This window comes from Crocodylus porosus, unplaced genomic scaffold (genome assembly GCF_001723895.1).
Source record: "Crocodylus porosus isolate Cpor-Errol unplaced genomic scaffold, CroPor_comp1, whole genome shotgun sequence".
NCBI lineage: Eukaryota > Metazoa > Chordata > Crocodylia > Crocodylidae > Crocodylus > Crocodylus porosus.
In genome coordinates, this window is record NW_017728915.1 from 34,042,246 (window position 1) to 34,064,336 (window position 22,091).

Sequence of the window (22,091 nt, forward strand, 5' to 3'; positions counted from 1 at the left end):
ATGCATGACAAGGTGCGGTTGGCCTTCCTAACTGCCTCCCCACACTGCCGGCCCATGTTCATCTTGGAGTCAATGATTACCTTGAGTTCTGATTCCTTTTGAAGGGAAAAGGGGTGGGCAAAATGCAGCCCGCGGGCCAGATGTGGCCCACCAAGCCATTCTATCTAGCCTTCGGGGCCCCTAAAGAAATTAGAAAATTAATATTCATCTGCCCTGGGCTGCCTGTCATGTGGCCCTCGATGGCTTGCCAAAACTCAGTAAGTGGCCCTCCGCCCAAAATAATTGCCTGCCCCTGCTTTTGACTCTAGACCGACATGGCTGCAACTTGGATACCTAACATGTGGACAATATTGAATTCTAGCCGATTTTTTAAAATGAAATCTCCACAATTTTACGAGGAAGAAGCAAACTTTATCATCTGAAACCTGAGACCCAGCTCCTCTCTTTGTGCAAGGTAATCCTACATGTAATCTCCACCCCCACCCGGATTTTAAAGTTTGTTACTGATTTGTGAGATGTGACAAAAGATGGTGTGTCCCTGAAGAGAAGCAGAACTGGTTGCCTCTGCAACTGAGCCAACTTGTTTACCCTCCAAAAAGAAGAGTGAAAATGGATACACCTGCAGCCTAATTTCTTTTACAGGTAAAACACTTAAAACCTGGAGTCTTTGTGGCTGAGCAGTTCATCAACAGGGAGCCAAATATATGGTGTGAACAAACCTTGCAGCAATTGACTGCGTTGCATGAGAGTTGAAAGGGGAAGTTCAGGCAAGTCAGTATAAAAGAGAAGTAAGAACATAAGGCAGCTAGTCCACAAGCTTGCAGGAGATAATTTGAGAACTTGACCTGTCAGTGCTCAATGTAACAGAGGCTCCTGTTGCTGAAAGGGGGGCAAACATAGTAGGCTGTGCAAGCAGGTCGGCCGCTGAGACAGGGGCTGCATGCTGCAATGGGGAAGACCACGCTGCTCGTTAGACCTAAAGGTGAACATCTGTATGGGCTAGTAAGTCACCTGACTCAGATAGGGCAGCATCCTGGGGTAGATAGATAAGCCAAATGCCTTGGAGCAGAAAGGGGAGTGAGGGGGATCATTTTCCAGGGAATTGAGGTCGCCAGAGAGAGTGGCTGCATGAGAACCCCTTGCAGGCACCAAAGCACTCTGAAAGCAAAGCCATGAGAGCCTCAGGGATGTGGCTTGCTTTAATGGTTATTTATGCAGAGCGGGGGAAGTTTTCATCAAGCCATAACTTGCCTTTTTTTCTTGTTTGTTTACCCAGAGTGGGGAGGTTTTAAAGCGATAGCCTGCCTTTATGTTCTAGTTTAAACTGGCAGGCCAGATGTGGCTAAGAGGGGTGAAGAGAAGAACAAGGGGCATGGGAGGTTTTGATCCTTGCCAGGGGCTGGGCCCAAGACAGGCAGGTGGAAGCCAAGATGAACAAAAGCCTGGACCAGGAGAAGCAAGGTACAGGCAGCTGGAGGCTGAGGAGGCCAGGGCCGGAGCCCAAGAGAGGTGAGAGCAGGATACAGGGGCCCAAGAAGGGTGAGAGTTGGAGATGGGGCCTCAGAAAGTCGGAAACCAGGGCTAGGGCCCAGAAGCTGGGGTCCAGGACAGTGGACCTTGGGCTAGGGTGCCCAGCTAGAGAAAAGGGGCCAAAGCTAGGAGCCACAAAGATTTTCAGGCAGAGGGGGCAAACATTGCTTTGGGATTAATCATCCCACTGAACTGATAACTGATAACATCGCAAGGCATGGGCATGGCTGTAAGGGTGGGCAGAAGCGACACATGCAGCCTTTAAGGCGCCTGGTGCTCTAAGAAGCCCATAGGGCCAGAAGGGCCACAACAGATTGGGCCAAAATGGCTTGGTAGTGGACTGGCTATTGCTTGGCTTCACAGATTTGTGGATTTGCATTCACTAAATAAATATAAAGAGTAGACTGGACTCCTTTGGGGTAACCTCCCAACCTTTTTCCTTTTACAACATCAACGTATGGCAGGCGAGCAGTGGGGAAGGGTACCCCAAGGGACTGGAGGAGGCAGGAGTCATGCATCTGCTGGAGGGTGCTACAGTGCCTCTGGGCACAGGTCTTGTCACACCCCAGTACCGGATAGCAAATATTTATATGAGTGAGTTTTGCAACCCTGAGGTACTTACAATTCATTTTTTCATAGGTTCTGAGCAGATCCTGTAAGTATATTGACCCTTTCAGCGTCTTTTATAATTGTAACCCTGTTGGCTGAAGAAAACTGGCTTTGGGGAATTGGCTAGGAGCAAAGACTCCAGACAACACAGCTGGAGACCCTTCTATCAGTCTCCTTTACTTTTCCTGATCATAAAATATAGCTCCTTTACTGAAGCCACAAGCAATACAGGCATTTTCTGATCCTCACTACATAATGAGTGACTTCAGGGATTTTAGCAATCAGAATTCTTGGTAGAGGTGATATCTTTTATTAGACCAACTCAATTGTTGCAAAAAAAATGTTATTTATTTGCAAGCTTTTGGGCACATAAGCCTTTCCTTGGGCATCTTTACAAAGATTGTAAATTGTCTCCCAGGTGGAAATGAAAATTCCTATTTTTCAGGCAACCGGAAAGGTAGTGTAAGATCTCCTGGTTGGAAAAGTTCATTTTATGCAAGGGGCAGAGAAAGGTTGGAGCAGCCTATTGACCTCGCAGCTGTCTGATGGTAAGCAGGGCATTGAATGATGCTTCTTTCTTATTATGATGTTTCATACTTCACAGGAGGATGGGTGATGGAAAGCTCTCTTGGGCAAAGAATTTCTCTTGTGCTGAGGCTGCTCTATGAGCATACAAATTTGGCTTGAGACTGAAGGCTGGAGCAGGGGTGTCAGTTTTCCAGATTTCAAGGTGTTGAATTTTGCTTCCTTCTTGTAAAATTATGAAGTTTTCAGATCAAAGTGGCTACTTTTTATATCTTCCATGTTTCAGGGATACAGGTTGTAGCCATGTTGGTCTACAGGCAAAAGCAATTGGAACTCTTGGCGGAGGTGATATCTTTTATTAGGGAATTTATTAGGGAATTTTATACATTTGTTACTCTCGGCTTACATTCTGGGCATTTCCTTCCCTTTTGAATACATCTACCTGATTTGATGTCAGTTTTAGAGCAACAGGAAAATCAAGGAGGAGAAACTTCTATTCTATTTCTAAATTTATTAACAGAGTTTCATACCATATCCACTTCTTACCTGGGCATTTCGGGGGAATGTTAAGTTCAGATCCCTGAGAGTCCTGCTGGGTCAATAGTGACAGTGCACTCTGTATTGGCTGATATTTAGTGAGTCAAACTCTTTAGACCTTACATGAAAATATCCAAGTGCGTATACTTCTCAAACTCACTACAAGCCACTTGGTTCATTCCCACTAGCCACTGGCTTCCTTATGGTGTTACTCAACAAATACTGTAATTTTAAGCAGTTGCCTCTTGCTAAAGCTCTCTACCCAGATGGATGTTGGGCTAGTCAGCTAGCTTGCTCCCCTTGAATGGATCTTCAGCTACAAGTGGCTTGCTCATTTTTTATCCTTTCTGCAGTGGGAAGCTGGAGGTCCTTGTCTTTTTTGTGATTCTTGCAGTCTGGGTGATGATGTTGGGAGTTTTCCTTAGCTCTGGGTGGACTGGGTTTCCAGGGGCTAGAGTTCCTACATCTTTTAGGAGCAGCAGGGCAGATGGAGATAGTCATGCTCTCCTAGCTGAGCTTGTAAATCAGCCTTCTTCTCATAGATTGATTTTGAGGGACAGGATCTGCTGGCTTCCTCTGAAGTGGGGAATAGGAAGAGTTAGTGCATCTGAGCCTCCCAGCTCAACCTCGTGTTCTGCTATGAATGTCTGCTGTGGACATGGTCTACAGCTGGGAAATCAACCTGGATGATGAAGATGGCTGGAAAAAGACCCCACTCCAACCACTTCCACCAAAGAGAGAGGAATGGAGACACAAGAGAGAAAAATCCCAGGGAGCTCTCAGCTGGTAGCACTGAGTGCTAATCTGCTTCTAGTTCATGACACCTACTGTTTCCTAGTCTCTTGGAGCCACAGCTCCTATCACTTGTAACACGAGAATGATCTTATTCCTATTTTGCTCTCTCCTATTGAGATTGTAAGTCCTTCTGAGCAGGAAGTCTGTATTAAATGTATGCATGAAGTACTCGGCACAGCAGGGACCTCCAAACCGGACTGTAGAACGACAGCAGCAGCACCAAACTAACACTGACGCAGCTGGAGAATATACATTTGGATTAATTCATTTTTAAGATTTATTCTCAATATGGTAGGCTGTGCTAAGCTATTCAGGCAGTTCACAGGGCTTGATTTTATAAGGCACTTGCCAGTTGAATTAGGTAGTGAGCAAAGGAACCGTAACACAACGACTGGGGTGACATGCACTTAGAACATAACCATTTCTTTTCCAGCTTTTTTTGCAGGCACCACGAACATCCAGGAATATTTCACCAGAATTTCTTACAAAGGCCCCAGTGAAAACCTGGACTTGGAGACTTTAACTGCAATCTTCCAGCACCACATCCGGGCTGTGCCCTTTGAGAACCTCAGCATCCACTGCGGGGAAACCATTGCGCTGGAGTTAGAAGCAGTGTATAACAAAATAGTGAGGAGGAATCGTGGTGGCTGGTGCTTGGAAAGTAACCAGCTGTTGTTCTGGGCTCTGACAACACTGGGATTTAATGTCACTCTTCTGGGAGGAAAAGTGTACGACCCAGACGACAAGGCATATGCTGATCATCTGAATTACCTTCTGTTAAAAGTGGCCCTTGCTGACAAATCCTACATTACGGATGGCGGGTTTGGGGTGGTCTATCAAATGTGGGAGCCCATGGAGCTGATTTCTGGGAAAGATCAGCCTCAGACTCCTGGCACCTTTCGCTTTCTGGAAGAGAAGGGGACCTGGCACCTGGAGAAGAGAAAAAGGCAGGCATACTTTCCCAGCCCTGGCCACTCGAAGGTTCATCTGCTGCAAACAAATCACTACAGTAAGGTTTACATCTTTACCCTTGAGCCACGAGAGATAGAAGATTTCAGGGCCTTGAATGTGGATGGCCAGACATCTCCAGATTTTGTGTTGGTACGAAAGTCCATCTGCAGCCTCCAGACCACCAGCGGGATGCGGACCTTAATTGGGTGGAGATATACTGAGATAAAATACAATTACAGGGACAACATGGATCTCATAGAAGCCACAATTCTTCCCGATGAAGAGGTGGAGAAGACACTGAAAGACAAATTCAATATTACCCTAGGTAAGAAACTTCAACCAGTGAATAGAGGCAAGTCATCTGTATTTCACCACTTGGCCAGACTCTAATCCTACGGGGTAACATCGGAAAGAATATCTCTCAGCATCCAGTTGATTTCAAATCACCTAAGGCCTATGTTATCACTTTTCATCGTGGGTAATGAGAAGGATGGCACATAGTCATGCCACTGTAGGAAAAAGAAATGTTGATTCTCACAGCTCCACTTCCTTCCCTGCTTCTTCCTTTGCCCCAGGTGTGTATACCAGTTACAATTTGCTTCCTACTTGGGCCAAGCTCGGCTGCACTGGCTGTTGCACTGGGAAATGAAGGCAAGTCTTTGCCTATTCTCTGCTTCTCCTTCCATACAACTGCCCAAGGAATATCAATGCAGAAAGACCATGCAAGCCCCCGCTACGCTTGAATGATAGGGCACAGTGTTTCTTAAATCTGCTGGTTCCCACCTGTGGCTCTGCGTCAACACATTGCGCATCAGGGATTTAGACCCAGCTCACGGCCAAACTAAAACATTAATTTACTGCCACGTTTGCAGTCTGAAAAGGAGACAGCTAATGGGACGTTTATTGACCTGCTACTGAGTCTTGACACAGCCTCCAAGGCTCTTCATGGCCTGAGCATGTAGGGACACCTGTGGGACCAATTTTGATGGAAATGACAGCATTTATAAAAAAATATAAATTAAGCCTGATTTTTAAAAACATTTTCACTGATAGAATTAACTCAGATTTTCCCCAGTTAAAAGACTCATGACGATTAATTTTCATTAGTCAATATATTTTTCAAAATTGTTTGTTTGGTGAGAAATATTTTAGGATTACCTGACTTTTAAAATACGATTGCTGCTCCATTGTTGTTGTGGTGGGCACATTTCATCTGAATCAACAGCCATTGTATATATTGCTTTTAAATTGGGGTCACTGTCTTGCAAAACCTCACTTGTGAACTGTCAATACGTAAGTCAATGGAGTTACTTTCCTGTATAAGGAGCACCAATGTTTGCTGTTTTAATTGATCCGCCGTTCGGAGATGTTACAAGTGAAAATCCAGGGAGTAGAATCGTTGTTTTTAATCAATTTAAAAAAGAACGTCCAGCTAAATCTTTGCACTAAAATCGACCAGAATATCAGCTTTCTTTCACCTGGGACCTTTATCAGAGACTCCTTCCTTTAAGGGTATATGAATCCCGTAGCGAATAGGTATTATGCCGTATTACTACAGTTTGTGGTGTCATTTAAAAGACACAACTGGCATATCAAGCTGTCATCATTTTAATGTGGTTAAAGAAACAAATGTGAAATATTGCCTCTCGGCAGAATAATGTTCCCTCTCCTATGACCGGACCAAGAGCTTAGCTGTTCCAATAGGTTTGTCCCAAAGTCCAATTAACAATGCCCCATTACACATAATATTCTAAGGGAATTAGTCAAGGGACCGCAAACAGTTCCTCCAGTAGATACAGATTTATCTCAATCCTTACAACATCCCTGTGGGAAGGGAAGTGCTGCTACTCCTAATTTACAGCTGGGACATTAAGGTGGAGAAAGACCAAAGTCCCCAGCGCTCAAAGGCTCCCCACAAAGGTGATACAGTCATCTACCCTGGCGATCTTCAAAAAGCATCTTGACACCCATCTTGCTGGGGTCGTCGGGCGGTCTTTCCTGCCCAAGTGTAGGGGGCTGGACCCGGCGATCTGTAAGGTCCCTTCCAGCCCCTAACAGCTATGAAACTATGAAAGGCATGGGTGGTTCCATAGTGACTGCAGGCAGGGCAATAGGAGCGGGATTACTTGTGCAGAACCACTGGCGCCTTTGGTCACATTCCCAAACACAGGCGCAGGGAACCACCCAAAAGTGCCTGACAGCGGTCCTATCTCAAGGAGCTCCTTGCTCCATCTGTCACGCTCACTGCAGCCTGTTGCCTGCTTTTTGCTTAACGTGCCCTCAGCAGGCAGAATCCTAAATCAGAGCTGTAACTTTGAGATCCTCTAACTTCAGCGAGAGCTGGGTACAGAATCCCCACTGATGACTAGTCAGGCCCCAGACTTTGATGTCAACAGGTGCGGAGCTGGATACCTCCACTCCTTTAGAAAGCCGAGCCCAGGAATTTGGCCTCGGAAAATAAGAACTGAGCTCTTAGTTCAGACGTTGCTGGTGTGGTGAGCGGATGAGAGACTTTGGGGAATCAGGAGGGAGCTTTCAATCCAGAGCCAGTTAGCACAGGCTTGTCCCCAACCCAGCTGGTCAAACCACGACGTTGTTGGGTAACGTGAGCACAGGGCTCAAGGACTGAATGGCTTATAGGGATGCACGACTCTTATCTTGACAAGTAGCCCCTTGAGGGCAGGTTTGGGGGCACTTTGCAAGATTGCATCAAGAAAGTTGACCTTGGTGGTGCCTGGATGATACCTGTGTTTCAACTTTGTTTCCAGAACAGAAGGCGAGTTGATCTGTCAAGGCTTGTACCAACAAATGCTTCACCCATAAACAAATTTTGCTGCCACAAAGACAGCTGCACCCATGCCTTGTGTCACGGATAACTCATTGCCCCATTGTCCAGGACAATTTTTTTCCCCCACTCACAATGACTAACTTCAGCACAATGATGTTTGTGTGCATGTCTCTGGTGCAAAGGATTTTGGTGGTTGCTAATTGATGTCCCACAGTCCTTTGCATTTTATTTACCGGTAGGTTGTCTTCTACTCTTGGCCTGACAGAGAACAAATGTTCCCTCCCTGTTCAAAAGGCAATCAGGACTCAGACTAGAGATGATACCTTTTATTAGCCCAACATGATTTTTGCAAAAAATGTCTTTAGTTGCAAAAATCTTGTTGGTCTAATAAAAGATATCATCTCTGCTACGAGTCCTGATTGCCTTTTCCTCTAGACCAATACAGCTTTAACCTGGATACCTCCCTGTTCATAAGCTCTGCCATGTGGTCAGGCTCTTCCTTTTTGGGCTTGGACACTCCAGGAATCAATATGTTGGAATTTCATCTACGGTGTCCCCAGTTAATGTTTTGCCATGCTTGCTTGTTATGCCACAAGACCTCTTCTGAAGTCACAGAGCTTATTCTCCAGTGCGATGAAGTGAAGTTGTAGGACCCCCATCCTTAGTAACAGGCTCAGGAACCAGATCTAGAGCTATCGCTGATGTGAGGGCTGTGGACATTGCAATCTGCAGGTCCCAGACACTTGAGGACACTGGTGTTCACCACCACAAAACATCTGGTGACCTTGAGGGTACGGAGGGAAAAGAACAGAGCAGCAGATGTTCCTGGAGCACGTAGATGCATTCGTGATGTGCGGAAGGGTTGCTTAAGAGTGAAGAGAGTTTCTAAAGCAGGACAAGGAGAAAGGAGGGTATCTCTGTCACAAGGGAGTTGGCAGGAAAGGGATTTGATCTGATCCTGAAGCTGGCAGGATCTGCGAGAGTGCACCAAAGCACAATCGGTTCCCCAACCTGTTTCAAATTCAAGGCCCTCGGGCACTGCTACTTCTTATCAGACACAGAACAGCTTGCGGTGCAAATCCCACTTCCCAAGCCTCCTAAATCATGTGCTGGGCTTGTGCTGTAGCAGTACAGCTGAATGCTCTCGGCTGACCCTGGAGAGAAGTGTCTACTCCCTGCAGCTGTAAGCCCTTGCTCAGGATTTTAATGCTAAATCCTTTTATGTTAAACTAAGACTTTTCAACCTACCGTCACCTTTGTTTGCCCACTTCAGGATGTTTGGGAAGCTCATATTTACCCACTTCTAGTGTGAAAACAGAACAGGCGGTGGACAGACAAATAGAGACTCTTTGATTTTGCTCAGAATGAAGTTTCATTTCCCTCTGTCTTGCCTACATTTATAGGCAAGGGACTTTGTCTGTCTCACATATAGCCCAGGAGCCAGTCTTAGCCTGTATTGCCTGGGTTTAAACCAAAGGGCTCAAATCCACAAGATCCCAGAAACCATAAGCAGCACATGACTAAAATGGCCAGAGAGCCAGCTTGTGTCTACTATGGGGTAAGCAATGAAAAAGTGCAAGACTTAAGATTCAGGAGAGCAGCTGAAGTGGGCACAGCAAACCCTGCAGATCCATCACACAGAGATTTCCAAGCAGTTGATAGCTACATTGTCTTCAAACACACAAAGCCCTTCGGGCAAGAACCCACAAGCTCTACATAGAAACCTTTATGATCTTTCCTTAAGGTCTCCTGGACCATGTGCTCCTGATGGTTGTCATTGGGAGCTAGCATCTCACGGGCTGCTCACATCCTGCAAATCTCTCTACCTCTGCCTCCCTACCCTTGGGGAGTTGCTCTCTCTTGTTCACATAGATCTTTTGCAGAACATAGCATGCAGTTATAATATAAACTTAGGTATTCATCTCCTGCCTTAAGTTGCCTACTAAGAGCCCACCATCTGACCACCCGTCTCTCAAATACATAGTGCACTGTCAGACAGTGACAGGTCTTTGCTGCGTACCAAAAGTCCAGTGAAAAGCTACATTGCCCACAGCTAGAAAGAGCATGCAGGGTCTCCCAGCTTGAGAGGATACCATCCACAATAGCCGTGCTGTTTGCCCTGCTGGGATACCAAACTTTTATAACAAGGGAAAACATAGAAGAGCTCCTGAAAAGTCTGAAATTGTGAACTTTTCTAAACCAACCTGCACTGACGGTAGGTAATCCATCACTGTGGTCAACGTGGAGCCAGACAGAGAGACCCCCTTTCTTGTTATGACCTCTAAAACCCACATAAGTGAAATCAGAGAGCACTGTGCATGAAGAGTCAGCAATAATCTAAGGATGGGCAAGTCCTTTTTCCTTTCGTGCATGATGAATGGTGCTACCAGCCCCTTAGTCAATCTGCCCACACCACATTTGTTCGGGACTGATCTGTAGAAGTTGTCGGTGGTGAGTGTGATGAATCACGGCTGCAGCTGGGGATTCACCCAACTTCCAGCAAGTTTGCTTGCAGGAAGCTGACCTGACCAAACACAGCCTTTAAAACACAAGGGGAGGCAGGACAGGTCTCCTGATGAGCATATGGGCTGTCCTGGCCTTTGTGGGTAGGCATATATGAGGCCATTGGAAAGGAGTCACTAGAACAGGGATCTGGTGTTGCAGCCCAACTAGGAGGAAGCCAAAGAAAGACCCAACATAATCATTTCCTTGAATAATCCCCTAGGCCAGGAGAGGAAGGAATGAGAGAATCCCATCAGGTCTGGCACCACGAGAACAACACTGCTGTGTGACAGGTGCTAGAAATATAGATCCAGATGTTGTGTGCAGCCAAAATTACAAATGATGCATGTACGTCTTTAGAGAGGCCAATGAATAGAAAGCATAAGAGTTCAGGCACCTTGCAAACGTACCTATGCCCAGCAGCACCTATGTGGCTGAAGGCAATGCTCACAACTTGACTTTCAGGGGGTGTTCATGCAAGTATTCACCTCCTGTTTCCAGATGCTGTGGGGAACGTAAAGACAATCTGGCCCTTAAAGGATGCTGGGTTGAGCCCTGGAAAACAAAACGATCTGGTCTGAGTGCTCATGATGAGTGATATTCCCTCATTGGCAAGGCATGAATCCAAGGGACTGAAACAAGGAGAGCTTTTCTGGGGAGAGAGGTAAGGGGGTTGATAAAATAGGGAAAGCCAAGCTAACGAAAGCAGCAACATTACAGGAGACTTCCACCTCCCCCGGGATCTTGGCAATAGTCCTGAGCCCTCCTCTCCCAGCTGTGGCTCTCAGCGCTCCCCACCTGCCCCTGCCGCTCCCACTTCATTGTCCAGGGTTGGAGGAGCGCACGTTTCGTGCGGGTCAATCTCTTGGCCCTCACTGGAGCCCCTCATCAGGGTTGATCTTCTGCAACTTCAGCCCAGCTGCTGCAGGCAGGCTGCCTGCCATCCCAGGGCTGCTCCTCCGCTCAAGCCACCGCTTCAGGGCCAGCTCAGCACCACTGCTGCTCCGCTTGCCGATTCCTCCCAGCTTCTGAACACACTTAGCTTACTTCTGCTGTTGTGACCCCCCAGTCTTAGGACAGAAATCAGCTGCAGACAGGACCCCAGCAATACCCCTGCTACAGGAGGCCTGCATCTGTCATCACTAAAACACCCAGGACTTTGGCATAACTGGAATTTGCCCTGCTTCTGTCTGTCCCTCTTGGTCACCACCGGGTGCTGGCGGAGAATCCCCTTCGCGCCACGTGGCGGTTCAAAGGTGGCATTCCCTACCAGGAGTTCACAGCAAGCTCCCTATTTTTTTAGGGCTTTGGGTGAGCAGAACCGCCTGGGTGAGGAAAAGGATCTTAGCAGTTCTGGGTCGGGCATGTCATGGACTGCGGGCTGTCGTGTGAGAAACACGGAGGAGGGGAGAATGGCAGCAATTTAGAAACAAGATAATGAGGGCGATGAGGAAGAATTTAGCTTGGAGAGACAGGAGACAAGTCTGGCTTTTACAGGCGTCGTAAGTGCTCACAAAACCTGAGCATCCATAGCAGCGATTCTCAACCAGGGTGCCACGGTACGAACGCTTCCACCTGCGAACCACTGCACAGGGCTCTGAGGTTTTGCACGATGTACATCGCCTCGGGCTAAAAAATAACGCTGATGATGACTCAAGTAAAGCCAGGAGGCTGAGTTTCTTATTTTGTCAAGTTTTATATTCGTGCACCTGAACGTTATTTATGACCACTAATAATGTGTTTTTAAAAGACCCTGAGCGTAAGCAAATTTCATTGCTTCGTATGGCTGAACCCCGGATAAAATGATGGTGGGATCTAGCGGTCGTTAACATTTCACAGGAAATAGGAGGGGTGGAAGAACTCGCATGCTGGAGGAGAGAACTTTAAACCGCAGCACCCAGAGTCTGACGAAGAGAAGGGAAAAAACGAAAAACAAAATGAACCGGATGTGGATATAATAATCTGACTAACCCTGTAATTCATTCAAAATAGGTTTGCAAATGGCGGAGAATGCAAAAAATGCAAAAGCATAATTGCGATTAGGCAGTGTTAACCCACTGATTAACTCCCAATGCAAAAGAAGGCAATTACTTCAGAGAAATCCTGTGCATACGTAAGAAATGCTGCTTGCATCTGAATGAATCAGGAAGCTGAGCATAAAGGCTAATGTACCACCAACCCGCCACCAAACCAAAATCAGGTGTAACACCAGAAGTCTAGACATAGAAAATAAATTATTCCATTTCTTCGCTGTGCAGTCTTCAGCTCTGAGTTTGGCCACCTGGATATTTGTCTTATAGGGTCATACTGCTGCTTCCATGCCTTTCTTCTTCCTGTTTCACCTGGTACACCAAACCAGATTAAGACACAGGAGAAGCATTGTTCAGAAAGGGAAGCTTGCTGTAACCTGATGCTCTCCCAGGGGTATAAACAGCACTAAGACCTGCAATGCTGTTTGAATGCCCAAACAGGTTTAATTCCAAATATCCCCGTTCCAATTCCAGTGTTGCATTGTGGGGACAGCCAAAAATTCAGTCCCACGTCCCTGCCCCACCCCAAACAATCTCTTTGGCAATCGAAATCTTGTGCCTTGCACAAATGCATGATTGAAACCAACCGTTGTCACCGACCAAATGGCACGGTCTCGACTTCCAGCTGGCGATTCAGACTTCCCCAGTGTATGCCTGCTCCTGTGTGAGTTGTCAGAACAGGGTTAAAAACTGGGTCTTGTAGTTCTGGAAGTCTGTGGTGACCTGCTGGAGATAAAACACCCATCCCTGTTTGCCAGCTCTGTAGCAGGCTCATTAACCATTATGCATAGGCCAGTCCCTCCTGGAAGGACGCCCACACTGAGCAGAAGGACGGCCCAACACAATGAGATCAGAGAGCAGCACCACCACCCCTGGGTTTGCAATGCTGCAGCTCTGGTGAGGGGTCAACGTGCATCCCCTGAACCCATTCTTTAATGACGTGAGCATCAGGGCTGCGGACCCTGCAAAGCCAGCGGGCTCAGACCTTGAAGCCAGCACCTTGTGCTGCTTCTAAAGACAAGCAACCAAAGAGAAGTTGTTGGTGTGAGAAGCATCCAGCTCTTCCCCTTGCACTGGAAGGGAAGGCAGGTTCTTTAAAGCTCTGAAACAACCCCCTTTGAATCCATGGAAGGACTCCCACTGACATTGGTGTTACCTGGACAAGGTTTGGAGAAGGAGTAGGGATAGAAAGGGGAAATATGTGGGGGGAAAGTAGAGGTCTTTCCTAAAAGAAAGAACAGCCCTCAACTGGATGAACCTGTCTACAATGGACATCTCTACACTGTGGAGGCGGTTAAAAGCTACGTGAGATACGTGAGGGACTTGATTCTTTCAAAAAATCCAATAAGTCTGGCTCTAGCCAGGACCAGCAACCTCTGACTTTCCGAAGCTCCCCAAAGGGGTGCACTTAATTCACTCCTGGCTGCTTGCTGGGTTGTTGGCCTCCTCTCCACTTCAGCCCTGGGATGTGACCTGGCAAGAACAGAAGGCTCTAACCGTAACACAGTGAAATGTGTCCGTGTGTTGCAGTGAAATGCATGAAATGCATGTGTTGGATTCAAGATAATGATAATATGGTCTACTTCCAAGCTGAAGCGACCCGGAAGACTTTCAGGTATGCCAGGATACTCCATCCCCTTGATGATACCCCGGCTTGAGCATGAGCACAGTCCCCTGGGCTGATACACTAGTGACTGATGGAAAGGAGAAAGAATCAATTGTGAGATCAGGTGAGGTTTGTGGGGTCCCCTTCTGCACCCAAACTCCTTTATTATCTCTGCTCATTAGATCAAACAATCGCCATTTTTGTGAATGTTGCTGATGGTCCTAAAATAGGAGGTGGCTGAGACATCACCGAGGACAGAAAATGAATGTACAAGCCCTTAGAAATATTGGACACTTGTGAGGGAATTAACAGCGATGCAGAGCAGGATGACCCATATGAGGTGGAAGGGAAAATTGCACGTCGTTATTATTGAATATTTCCGAACACCAGCTTGGTCCTTTACAGCTTTGCCGTCAGCCATGCTGGACTCGGCATTTTTTTGATCCGAAAAAAAACTTGCAAATTTTCCCAGATCGGTTTTTCTTGCGATTTCTGCCTTTAGCAGCACTTGTTGGGCATCTAGGATGAAATCGTGTTTTTGGAGGGGTTTGAATTATAGTCAAATATACAAGCAAAGAGAACTTGCCCACACAGCTAGCCAGAAGGGATCGAGCACTGAAAAAATAAAGGCAGCTTGTGTCCTGACAACGATGACGTTTGTGCCCTTGTCAAATTAGTGCAGCTGAGCTTTGCTAACTTGCTATAACTGAACTCCGCCCTCCCTGGGCTTTTGCCGATCTGTGACGTGACACAGCATGAAGCGTCTCTGAAGGGAAGCAGAGTTCGACCGTCTCTCCCCTCGCTCTGTTATACCAAGGACCAAAACCCAAGCCAGGTGGTTTCGTCCCAAAAAAGCAGGAGAGTGAAAATTGATACACCTGTGTTTGAACATATTTGACAGGTAAGGTGCTTTTTAAGCCTCAGGTCTTTGTGACTGCTCGGCTCTTAACCAGTGACTCAAATCTGCTGCATAAATGCACATGCAGGAAATGGCTACGTTACGTGGGAGCTCAAAGTGAAAGTTCAGTCACATCCAGCAATGCTTTTTTCTCCAGCCATGAGCTGCCTTTTCTTTTCACTCATCAGCTTAACTCTGAACACCGTCTGACTCTGTTCAGATGCCGCAGTGAAGGGTGCTGGGGAAATGCTCACCAATGACAGAGAGATTAGGAAAAAGAGGTGCTATGCTTGGATTCAATTGTTGCAAGCACTAAATTTTCTCTGCTTGTATACAACAAAGTCATCATTGTTCCCATAACTTTGAAGCAAAAGCGGCAACGCTGCTGTATTTTCCTTAGCAGGAATTTTTTTTTTCTGCTTCGACCAAAAGGGAAACGAAGGGAGGTGAAAGTAGGCTGACAACTTAGACAATGCATCCCCATGTTGTTAAAGCCCTCCGGGGCTGGCAGCAGGCTGTGCCCTGGAAAACCCAGCTCTTTTAGAAAGCAATCAAGTCTTCAATCCCGCAGAAGAAATTTGAAAACCCAATCACTCACTGCTCCGGTACCACACAGCGAAGATCAGTACGTGGGCAGTTGGCAACACCGAACGTGACAGCTCCCTTTTCCGTGCGTTTCGAGTGGAACCGCTTTCTGATACCGACCGCTTGTTTCTTAGTTGCGGGAATTGTATACTTTTTGTTGCTCTTGCTTTGCATTTTCCTTCTTTCCCTCCCTTTCTCTCAGAAGATGGGAGAGGCATCTCCCATTTTGCTGGACATTGGTATCATAATCGTGTCTGGTTTGAATGCTTATTCGCAAGGGGAAGTAACATTTAAACATAAATGAAAATTGAGGTGGTGATGCCTCTATTCTGCTTCTAGTATTTATCAGCAGTATTTTATAACTACACGTTTACTGGACATATAGGGAGAATTTTAAGTTCAGATTGTCTACACTGCCTGTGGGATCAATAATCTGCACTATAACAATCATTTTGAATCTTATGCTCCGAGTTAATTGATTCAAACTCTTTGGAGCTCAGGTCTGCCACTGCCCACTCCAGCTTGACCCTAAGGTAACTTTTTCGAGCCTCAGCTCACTTGTAAAATGGGAATAATTCTGCTCCACTCCTGGATTTTTTTCTATATAGGTTGTAAGCCCTTTTGAGAAGGACATCTGTGTTACATGTATGCACAAAGCCCCCAGAACAGCTGGGAACCCAGGACACCACTGTAAAACAAATGTTTGAAAATAATGTTTGTGCAGTGGGAAAATATATTAATGGATTCATCCATTTCTAAGACTTATACTTACCAAGCTATTCTTTGGTCTTGGCTTTGCAAGGAGCAGCCTTGTTTTGAACAGGTAGTCAGGAAAGGAGCCCTGGTACAACAAACGTGGTGACAACCACCCTCAACATAATCAGTTCTTTTCTAGTCCTTTTGCAGGTACCATGAACATCCAGGACTATTTCACCAGAATTTCTTACAAAGGCCCCAGTGAAAACCTGGACTTGGAGATGTTAACTGCAATCCTCCAGCACCAGATCCGGGCTGTGCCCTTTGAAAACCTCAGCATCCACTGCGGGGACACCATTGAGCTGGAGTTGGAACAAGTTTACGACAAAATAGTGAGGAGGAAACGTGGTGGCTGGTGCCTAGAAAATAACCAGCTGTTATCCTGGGCTTTGAAAACACTGGGCTATAATCTCACTCTTTTAGGAGCAAAAGTGTTCAGCCCAGAAAATAATGCATATGCTGATGAAAATAATCATCTTCTTCTCAATGTGGTCCAGGATGGGAAATCCTATATTGTGGATGCAGGCTTTGGCACAGTCTATCAAATGTGGGAGCCCATGGAGCTGATTTCTGGGAAAGACCAGCCCCAAACTCCTGGCATCTTTCGATTCCTGGAAGAAAAGGGGACCTGGTATCTGGAGAAGAGCAAAAGGAAGGTATACATTCCCAACCACAGTGACGCTAAGCCTGACCCTCTGCAAGCAAGTGACTGTAGGAAGATTTATGCTTTTACCCTTGAACCACGAGAAATAGAAGATTTCAGGGCTCAATGTGCGTATCTCCAGACGTCTCCCAATTCTGTTTTTGTAACAAAGTCCATCTGCACCCTCCAGACCACTGACGGGATCCGGGCATTAATTGGGTGGAAATACACCGAGATAAAATTCAATTTCAAGCAGAACATGGACCTGGTAGAAACCACAATTCTTCCCGATGAAGAGATAGAGAAGACACTAAAAGTTAAATTCAATATAACTCTCGATAAGAAACTTCAACCAGTGAATGCAGGAGGCAGGTCGTCTATGTTTTAGAGTCTTGACCAGAATATAATCCTGTGCTGGAATATCAAATCGAATCTCTCTTAGCATTCAATGAATTGGGAAAAAGAACACCTGGTCTGCTGCTTTTTACCTTGCATATTGTAGAGGGTAGCATGTAGCATATGTAGGGTGACCATATTTCCCAGTCTGGCCGGGACAGTCCCTGATTTCATAGGCTGTCCTGCCCAGTTGGCTAGAATTGAAGCAAAAGTCCCATGTCGGATGGAGCAGGGTGGGCTGTCGGAGGGGCCTGGGGCTTGGGCACCTGCGTGGGGCAAGCCAGGATGGCTGCCCATTGCTGGCAGCCTTGCACTCTGCTTCTGCAGCCACTGCTGAGGCCTGGGCTGCACGTGGTGGCCCTGGGGAGCTGCTGGTGGCGGGGAGGAGGCGCTGTGTGGTGGTGAGGGCTGGTAGAGCCCAGGGGGGGCCACTCCCAGCCTCTGCATGGAGGGGATGGAGCCTGGATGTGGGACTCTGCACTATCCCACCCTGCCCTGCCCCAGCATCAGGGCTCCTGGGAGCCAGGGTCAGAGGTGGGGGGGACGGGATGGGATGGACAGACCCTCTCCCAGATTTCCTTCAAATTAATATGGTCCCCCGAAGCATATGGCAAATCTGTGATTTGCAGACCTGTACTCCCCTCCCCTCTCTTCTCTTCCTCTTACTCCAGATACAAACCCTTTCTTCCAGTTCTCTGCCAGTAATAGATTGCTTCTCCTCACTGGGGCATAACGTACATACGGCCTAAAGGAGTGGTACATTTCTGTTTAAATATAATAGCTGGAGAACCAAGGGCATTCTGAGATTAGGTTGCAACAGTCTGTCCTGTTTTGCACATGCATAAGGATAAGTACACAAAACACCCCACTTGGGACACACTGTTGGAAGTATTTTCATGCTGATGACATGCAGCTATGAGATGGCCATGGTTACCACAACTTGAATTGGCGAGGGAAGTTTCTATTCTGCTTCTGGCTCCTCACACAACCTCTGGGCTTTTGAGGATGTAGCCACGAAGGGGGACCTCTGAGGAAATCTTTGCATCCAGAGGTATGGCTCGTATATTTTTGCAACAGCGCTCATAGACCTCCATTTCCTCGTTATATTACTCATGCTCTGCATGTCATTGGACTACAACAAATCTCTCTTCTGACTCCAAATCTGGCGACTGGTCTGGATTGCATGAGCAGGACTCACAGGCCAGGCACCTGACAGGCAGTAATGTAAATAGGATGGGGTGCAGATTTAGAGAGATGCAAGAATAGTGAGCAGCAAACAGAGTCTTTGTGATCCCACAGCCTGCTAATTGTCAGGTAAGACCAGCAATTCTCCAACGGGGTGCCACAAGATCCTTTTAAGGGCAAAGTGCAATGTCTGTACTGTTAGGTATGCAAACATCTACATGAGAGGCAGGGATTGTGTGTGGGGGGGGGTGAGCTCTTTTATTGAACCCACTGCATGGGTGGGGTAGACCTCTGAAAGCTTGCCTAAGTCTATCCCAACTATGCACTGGGTTCAATAAAAGATATCAACCCCTCCCCCAAATCCTAGCCTCTTGCTTAATTCCTAGATTATTTTGGCTACAACATCACTCCAGCACTACAAATACCTGCACATGGTTCACAGAATAAAACCCAAGGATTTGAAATGGGAATCCATAGAGTCAAAAACTTTCTGCCCTGCTGTGGTCTTTCTGAGCTCTTTGAAACAGAGGAATTGTTGTATTATTTTTCTTTAGTCAATAAGTGAGTGAAAGCCAAGAGCTGGCATTTTCCAAAGGGTGTTTTGAGTCTACCAAAGTAGAGAACTACTAGGTAAGACTCTCTGGCACTTGCCCCCTACCTTATAACAAGAACTGCACATAGTATTGTAAGTGGGGTTTTGCTAATGCCCTGACGGTGGGAGTAGTACGTCCCTGTCTTTACTAAGAACACCCTACCTAATACACCTTAGAATTGCACTCACTTTTTTTTCAAAGTCTTATCAAAAAGCCTAGGTTCATCTACCACACCTCGGTCCCTCGCTTTGCCTGGTGCCTTGACTCTATAAGCCCCCATCCTACAACAAGAGTTTTATAGCAATGATGTCCTTAGACCAACACGGCTACAACCTACATCCCTGTTACAGTAATGATAGAACTTTTCACTTTGTATGACTGAATATTATACTATTCCTATTGTTTGGATGCACAATATTATCTAATTTCTCCTGTAGACTAATTTGATCCTGCTCCAGATTAGTAATACCTCTAATACCTCTCTCTGGCTTTGAATCTTTGAAGCCCAAACCCTTTAAACACTGGCACTGTGTAAAAAGAAAATCTGGTGTACAGGATCATTTTAAATGAATGAGTGAATTTTTAATTTTTTTCATATTCCTGAAGAATTTTCTTGCCATCATTATTTAATTGCCCACAAATATTCTATGCATATTTGTCTTGTAAATAAAATACCTGGCTGGTCCACTTTGTTGCGCGATATACCCAGATTTAAATAAATGCCTGTTACGTACTGGTTAGTACCATAGGCCACTGCTCTGCAAGATCTTTCTCATGGAAATATTTGATATGTAAGACAAGGGTGTTACTCCCCGTTGGGTAAGGATCACAAGATGTTACTTATGTTCTTTTGTTTTTCTAGATCAACTGCAGAGTTTTATTTTAGGTGACAAGACACGTAACAGTCTAGCTTGTGTAATTAAGCCATTGTACTGCATTCAAGCATAGTAGCAATTTACGATCAGACAGGGCATTTAGCAGGAGACTATAATGTTGCCGTAAAGGGAAACTGACTCGCTCATCGGCCAGGTATTTTTCATCCTTGTTACAATTCATAGTGACACTTGAAAGACACCAGTAAAATACAGCGCGGTCACAAAAACTGGACTAAACACCATTAAATGTGGTTAAACAAACCAAAAGGAGAGATGTTTCATAGAGATAGAATAACTTCCCCATCACACCATCTGCTGCCAAATGTAGAGATTGAGGGAGCTTGACTCTGTGCAATTCTTGAAAGAGCTCATGCCTCCCCCGCCTCTTCCGTTAGCATGAGAGGAAATGAAACGAGAAAGAAAAAGGCAGATAGAGAAGATATCTGAATTACAGAAGAGATTGGGGTAGGACCAGACCAACAGCTCTCAAGTCAGTAGTTCACAAGGAATGGTCTCAGGGTCCAGCTAGCCACGTGCGTGTGTGTGTGTGTGCGTGTGTGTGTGTGTATCCACTTACACATAATATTGAGGGAATCAAATACGAATCTACCTGAGACCCTCATTACTGTAATATCTAAGCAATCTTTGCATGCATTTAACTGTATAACGTCTCTCAGAAGTGCTGCTACCCCGAGCTTCAGTGCTCAGATGGAGCACTGAAATAGAGAGAACTTAAACTGGAGGTTCAAAAGGCCTCTATGTGCTCACTCCCATTGATTTCACAAGCATTAGGCACCTAAATACGTCTTGTCCACGTGCCTAGATTCTACACCGAAAATCACACGGGGTGGGTCTGTCGCTGGGCAGGGATCAGAACTTGGATGTCCTGAATGTCAGAAGAGCAGCTAAAAAAGTGGGGTTTTCTTCTTCTCCGGGCCTTAGCAGGAGGATGTGCTATTCCCTGCTGTCAGAGATTCCCCAAAGGAGCCCTTGCTTGGGACCCCCAGCCTTGGAGGGCTCCTGGAAGCCAGCCCAGGCATAGCTTCTACCGTGGGAGACTCCTTGGCTCCTTGGACTCCAAGGCCCAGCCTTTTGGTCCACCCCATCTCCCGGCTTATCCGTGGCCTTCAGACAGCGACTGTCCAGCTTAGCTCCCACAGAGGGACTTTATACCTCTTCAAGTCTTCCTTCCTCCTGCCTTTCTTCCCACCCCCACCTCTCCTGCACCCTTGTTTCTGGGAGTCTCCTTTTCAAGGCAGTCTCTCTGCTCCATGCTTCTTGGATGCACCTTCCTGGCACTACAAACTTCAGGTGCAGGGGCTGGAGACCACTCCGGGTATAGGCAGGATAGGGGGACACTTTGGAGACTAACTGATTAAGAGCACCATAAGCTTTCATACCGTGTCTGTCACTCACCGTGGCCTCTTGCATGCCATACCGCTGAGTGATTCCCTATCTGTGGTTGCAGAGCTTGCCACCCCTGATGAATTGCTCCATGTTTATAGAGAAGTGGATTCTATCATGGGGCTAGCTGCGTCAGCCGCTGTTGCCAGGCAAACCTTTCCTTTCCCATTTTCAAAACCTGATTTTTTTTTTTTGTGTTAATATTAATGTAGCTGTCAGCTCCTTAAAGGCACAGCTCCAATATATCAGAGCCCAGAACAACCCATGGCTACAAGCAAAGGGTCCGATTGTTAAGTCAACCGAAGTTAGACACCTAAACACCTTCGGATGTCTTGGTCTGTGCACTGCAGGGGTTTGGCACTGGAAAACAAGAACTCACCATCACTGTGCTCTTAATTCAAAAGCTACAGCCACCTCTCAGCAGATCAGAGATGCTCAACTTAGTTTTCGCTCTGGCTCCAAGTGGCAGAAACTCCATCATCCAAGCTGGCATCCTTGTTGGGCAGGCTGAGCATAGGGGTTGAGGACTGAGCCGCCCACAGAGACCAACCTGCACTCTTGTCCCTTTAAGGCAGGGTTGTGGGTACTTTGGAGAGTTGAAAATTTTTCTCCAGTGGTACATATACGGCACCACCCCTTTCAACTGCTAAAGGGCGCAGCCCTTAGAAATAGCTGTAAAGGCGAGCATTTAAACGTACCTACATCGTAAATGCTTTGGGACAGGGATCATCTCCTCGGTCTGCTTTTGAACAGCTCGTAGCACAGACGTGCTCCTGACTGAATCTCTAAATCTCACCTCAATACAATAAGTTCATAGCAATACACCATATCCAAGATTTCATAGATTTCATAGATTTCATAGACATTAGGGCTGGAAGGGACC

At 46.4% G+C, this 22,091-nt stretch overlaps 2 protein-coding genes across 2 annotated transcripts in view; both read left to right on the forward strand.

The window, feature by feature from the left end:
• LOC109310363 (arylamine N-acetyltransferase, pineal gland isozyme NAT-3-like) overlaps nucleotides 1–6,321 on the forward strand; it is a 12,419-nt gene extending 6,098 nt beyond the window's left edge. Inside the window, exon 2 of the mRNA XM_019535445.1 lies at nucleotides 4,408–6,321. Coding sequence (XP_019390990.1) covers nucleotides 4,408–5,337 — 930 coding nt within the window. The 3' untranslated portion in view covers nucleotides 5,338–6,321. The remainder of the gene's footprint in view (nucleotides 1–4,407) is intronic.
• A 7,714-nt stretch (nucleotides 6,322–14,035) lies between these two features.
• Nucleotides 14,036–19,616, forward strand: LOC109310654 (arylamine N-acetyltransferase, pineal gland isozyme NAT-3-like). The gene is made up of 2 exons (XM_019535941.1): nucleotides 14,036–14,774; nucleotides 16,252–19,616. The coding sequence occupies exon 2, from the start codon at nucleotides 16,268–16,270 to the stop codon at nucleotides 17,141–17,143; it is 876 nt and encodes a 291-aa protein (XP_019391486.1). The 5' UTR covers nucleotides 14,036–14,774; nucleotides 16,252–16,267; the 3' UTR covers nucleotides 17,144–19,616.
• The last annotated feature ends 2,475 nt before the right edge of the window (nucleotides 19,617–22,091 follow it).

Coding starts and splice junctions, on each gene's coding strand:
- LOC109310654 (XM_019535941.1), top strand. CDS start 16,268: ATGAACATCCAGGACTATTTCACCAGAATTTCTTACAAAGGCCCCAGT.